The following is a 5445-nucleotide window of genomic DNA, read 5'->3' as shown; positions in this document are numbered from 1 at the left end:
GTTGTTTTTTTATCATGGATTTATTCATGAAATGATTAAAAACTCTTGTTCATGAAGAGTTCAAGAAACATATGACGAAAATTCTTGAAAATGAACTTCATGAAGAGTTCATGAACTTTTTTTTGTTCATTATTTTAATGTCTCATTTTCTGTTCATGAATATTTTATTCGTGAATAGTGCATGAAGATAAATGCTTGAAATTTCATGCACAAAATTATTTGCATTTTAAGAATATTTCAAGAAGTAAAAAAATTGCCAAATATTCATATTTGCCTTAGATTTTGCAGCAACCTCAAAGAAGACTCAGGACAGTGATAAATATTCTGCAAAAAAGCGCCCCAAATGAGCGCTCACAAGAGGCCGCTGATTTTGCACATGTTTGCAAGGTCTAACTTGTAAAATTATGGCCAAAAATAGACTTTCTGAGACACAGACAAGGCCTCCATATAAACAATAAAATATGTGAATGTGACTATTGCTCTTTTAATTCACATATCAGCAATGACATATTATTGACATATTATTGCTTCTTTTTTTGGCGCAGTGTTTTCTGCATATTTTCGAACTTTTTAATGAAGCAATCTTTGCTTATGTTAGTTTTTTCACGCACAAAATGCTCCAGCTTTTCAACCTTAACAATGTCCAAAGGTGGGTGTGACCTCTCTCAGAACATTGATTGGTTCTCTTCCCTGTTCTGCTACAGTTCATCAACTCCTCATTTGAGAATATAGCTTTGCATAGTGTTGATAAAACTTGCTGGACATCATTAGCATCCAGGTGGGAAACCAATTTTAAAAGATTATCCTGCTGACTGGAACCACCTGACTCGAGTGCCACAACCCTATCTTCAAGCTTCCTTATCTTCCTCCTCAGTGCCCGTATTTCTTCCTTGATCCTGATAAGGAAAGGAAACAATTACATTGAATAGGGAAAAGTCACAAAACCTCAATCCTGCCATATGTGTCTAATTAAGGCATCCTACAGACCTCCAGCTAGACTTTAAGATAATTGCAGACCCAAATATGGCAACATTAATGAAATAAATATGTCTTGTATAATGGCTGGAGGGGAGTATTGTCACACTTACGGCACATGTTTTAACGCATATGCTACCAGTGCAGATCCAGATCAGCCTGCACAACCGTGCCGTCTGATCAGGATCTCCACTGTTTGCTTTTATATTCATAGAAGAATTTCTGACTAAGCGAACAGTGGAGATCCTGATCAGACTGCACGAATGTACAGGCTTATCTGGATCTGCAATAGTCGTATTTGCGTTAAAACACGTATCCATGTGGTAAAGGGTTAAGAGAGAAAATGACCAAGGCCTTTAGTCCATTCATAAGGGGACATGCATGTTAAACCCGGGTAATATACATTAGTTTTTTTTGCAAACCAGTCCTTTTAGAACTCAAAAATCTTAAAACACATGGGTCCTCCTTATGTTATCAGAATTTAGTCAATCCACGTAGTTAGGCTGATGATTTAACTCACCTAAACCAGCTAAGAGGGAACATGATTCATGTGAAGTTTGGCTTATATTCGCTCACTAGAAGAGAATTATTAACTAACTTTGCATCAACTTACACATGTGGGCTTTCACATCTTGAGGTTCTTTTGTTTGCCACAATGACCTCTGCTGAGAACTTTGGCGAACCTATAATTTAAAAGAAAAACAGGAACTTGTACAATACATAGTATATTTCAATTATTCTAATGCTAAAATGTTTTAAACACCTGCGTGTAAAAAGCAGATATGTACGAGTCAGAGAATCTTCACAGCGTTACGATCGTGCATAAAATTATGAGTTTTGGATACATAAATTTCAGATAATGATTTAACGGCAACTTGAGTCGCTTTTCTAACAAAGAAATATTTGGTATACAGTCAAAAATCAGCGTCTGTAGCCACACTGCCCCTCTCCCACCTTATTACAACTGAGCACCGTTTATGTGTCGAAGCTAACTTACGATGGACCTCGCTAATCACTGCCTGGTACGACTTCCCTCTGTTGTAAACAGCCTCAATTAGATCGCCCTCTTCGTAGTCCCCATTTTGAGTTTTTCTTCGGCAAAAGAACGCTATCGGGTGAAATTACACTCATATAGCAAATCCTCCCATTGTACCAGAAAGTAAATCATGCTATCTGCCATGTTTGTCTGTTGAAAATTTGTTGAGCGATGTTTGAATATTTTGCCGCGTGTGTTAAACTATGATTTTTGCAGACGAAACCAAACGCTCGCCATTGGTTACCCGCGCTAGATACTACGATAATGTTGTACAGGATATCAAGCTGGAAACCAGTCTTTTGCACACGGTGAGTGAACGAAAAATATTTATTTAGTTTCAGGTATTTATTTATTATATTCATTGTTTTATCAACTTTTATCGAACCTTTTTTATTGTAATGGGTTAATTGTAATTATTATTTGGATAACGTAAGGATAGACAAAGGTTATATTCTCAAAAAACAAATTTCGTTTAAAACATTCCGTTCACGATAGCTTTCAGTATGGCAGACAGCACTTTGATGGCACCCAAAACAAAATAACTGATTCTGTCGTGTCACTCGTTTCATGGAGTTTTAGAATCTTTTTTACAACAATTTTCCTCCACGAGTCGAACTTAGTCCTATGAGCCTGTATTTAAAGAAATATCCTACATGTAGACGATATTTTTAGAAGGTAATTCCTACCGGAAGTATTCTCCGGCTTCCGTTTCACATACATTGACAAAGAGCGGAACAGGGAACCAAGCACGTGTTGTGGGAGAACACTTCCGATTTTTAGGAATTACCTTATATACATGTTAGAATTTTTCTTAAAATACGGGCACATAGGACTTAGTGCCACTCCTGGAGGATATAACTATTTAAAAGTACGTAAAATCCAGTTGTTTGCATGTGAGTTCGACCCGTTTGAATCTCTTTGTAGCGTAAATACCAGCTTACAATGTACATGTCATGACGGTCTCGTCTTTCGGACCTGGGTAATTTCTTACTTTCGGGCTTTAAAACATTACTTAGCGGTTAATTGGGGATCTGTATATAGTAAATTGAAATAGAAAAATATATTGTGCATTGATTCCATTTTGCAAAATTCCGACGATATTACCGCCCGGTGAAAAATTTTAACACAGATAACCGGCGTACCCATAATTTTCGTACCTGAATGTTGCATACCTTGTCTATAATAATATAACAGTAAAAAAAAAATTTTTTTTTTTAATATATTTGATATTTTTATTGTATAAATAACAAGGTCAAACACATTTTAGGTCAAAATCAATGCCACCTAAGCACCTGTGTTATGTACCAACATTTGTCAGGGCAATTGTATGCTTGTCGATCAGTAATCCCCATTATGATAGGTCTTTTGCATTTGTGTTTGTTATTTAATACTATATCTTTCATAATATATTTTTTTTTTTAGTGAAAAAAAAACACATTCCCCCCAGAAAACTAGAAAAATAATAAAATTCAGTTAAAAATTATTAATAAATGGTCATTCCAGTAATGATTTAGATTTAAATCTTTTTAAATAGGATTTGATAATTTCTTTTAATTTAAATAGCTTTCATCTCCCATTTATTATAGTCAAAAAATATATTTACACTAGAAGAAAACACATTAGTGACACTAAAAATAATGCTGAAGCGTTTCGTAAACTTTTTCGAAAAAACATTTGGCTAAGTTTGGTTCTTATCCAACAGTTTCAAACAACTCTAAAAAAGTCAAAAAGGCGTCCGCTAATCTTCTTAACATCGCAATAATCTCATCCTCTTCAATAATCAAATCAAATGTACAAATTAAGTCTGAAATCTACCACAACATTACATGTAAGTGAAAGGTGAAACCAGTAAACCCCATAATTAATGTACCTTTCTTAAAATTTCAGATGGCAACCAAGGAAAAAAAGCTGAATGGTTATAAGATGCATTCACATTATTTTCTGAAAAGAGATTGTTTCAGTGCAAGTTTTGCCTTCCGAATAGTACATCAACCAAGGATAAAATTCTGAAAACACCTATTGTAGCCAGCAATGGCCTTTGTAAGTATGGTAGAAAATACTTGTTAATTCGAGGTGTTGAACATACCAAGTCCAAATCTTTCCTAAAATAACGACCATCCTTGGGTGAACCCCAAAATGGGTGGGTCTAGTTTTAAGTTATGTATATAGTGACCTTTAATCATAGCCCTTTTGATCTACTTTTATGTATTTAAAGCACCAATTTGGGCTCACAATTCTAATATCATTATACCCAGTCTAAACTCTTTATTTGTGCAAACTCACAGTTGCTTAGTTGAGCGCTAATGGAAGCCATCATTGCTAAATTGTCTCTTTTGGGTGTGACCTTTTGTTTCACAGGTTTTACAATAAATTACTAATTTTTTCAGTGACTTAAGATTTGACAATTTTGAAATTTTTGAAAATGTTTTAAATTATTTTACAAGCTCCGTTCAAGGGTGTCATAAGATCTATAAAAGGGGGGAGAAACAGTCAAATCAGAAAGGAAAACGAAAAGTGGACTCCCTTGTGGCACAAAAATTGGTGACATAAATTTGGTTCTGTGCAGACATTTAGAGGTCAGCCAAGTGGGGACATTTTAACCATGCATTAGGGTGTTTAAAAGCTAGTAGAAGTTTGAGAAAGGGTTCAAAGAATATGTGTTAATGGCAACAAATTCTTATCAGTGCCAGAATACTCAAGAATGAAGAAAAGCGTAACATGTCTTGCTGTCCTTTAATTCTACTGACAAGTTAGGTTTGGTACACTACTTATTCTAGTGAATGATACAAAAAAAGTTATGCTGGTGATGAAAGAAAGATGAATACTGCAACAGTACTTCTTGGCTGCAATACATATGAAAAGGAGGAAAAACATTTAAAAAACCAGTGCAAATACAAAAGTCATGAAAGATTGGATGTTTTGTACCTGTGGAACAGATAATGTGTACATTGGTTTTCATGGATTTGGAGGTAGATGCCACGAACAGCAATAGTTTGGGGACCCAAGGCCAAACAAACATGGACAATCGCTATAATTTCAAGTGACTGATAAATTCTTGGCACCAAATTTTTGTTTTTGGCCACGTTTCCTAAAAAAATTATTAACACATTACAACTTTTTCAAGTGGGTTAAGGCTTAGGGGTTGTGCAAACCATCTACATGTTCTAGTTTTTCAAACGTAACTTAAATATGGTCCTTCAAACGTTGACTTTTATGTTTTGGATACTTCACTTGTACTCTATGCTGGGCTAATTTTTTAACAAGGAACTCGGTCAGAGCAAAAGTCTTAATAGTGTAATATCATACCTCGTGCTCCAGTTCATTGATTATGTGAATGTGTTAATGAAACCCTTGAATTGTCAAATTCTATATATATATAAACTATTTTCTCTTAACATAGAGGAAATTACACCAAATTTCACAGGACTGATTAT

The 5445-nt window shown here is 34.9% G+C and overlaps 1 protein-coding gene across 1 annotated transcript; it reads right to left on the bottom strand.

Annotated features, from left to right (window-relative positions):
* Positions 1–632: 632 nt before the first annotated feature.
* On the bottom strand, positions 633–4325 carry LOC132722249 (uncharacterized; the record flags this gene model as incomplete). Its single annotated transcript, XM_060706704.1, has 4 exons — positions 4295–4325; positions 1973–2083; positions 1589–1658; positions 633–896 (listed from the first exon to the last, which is right to left on the bottom strand). Coding segments are annotated over exons 1-4 (476 nt in total), but the record flags the coding sequence as incomplete, so codon positions are not given.
* Between the last annotated feature and the right edge of the window lie 1120 nt (positions 4326–5445).

The sequence above is a fragment of the Ruditapes philippinarum genome, unplaced genomic scaffold (genome assembly GCF_026571515.1).
Source record: "Ruditapes philippinarum isolate M1 unplaced genomic scaffold, ASM2657151v2 ctg18293_1_1_1_1, whole genome shotgun sequence".
Taxonomy (NCBI): domain Eukaryota; kingdom Metazoa; phylum Mollusca; class Bivalvia; order Venerida; family Veneridae; genus Ruditapes; species Ruditapes philippinarum.
Note: the sequence above shows the minus strand (reverse complement) of the source record. Positions and strands in the feature narration are given on the sequence as shown.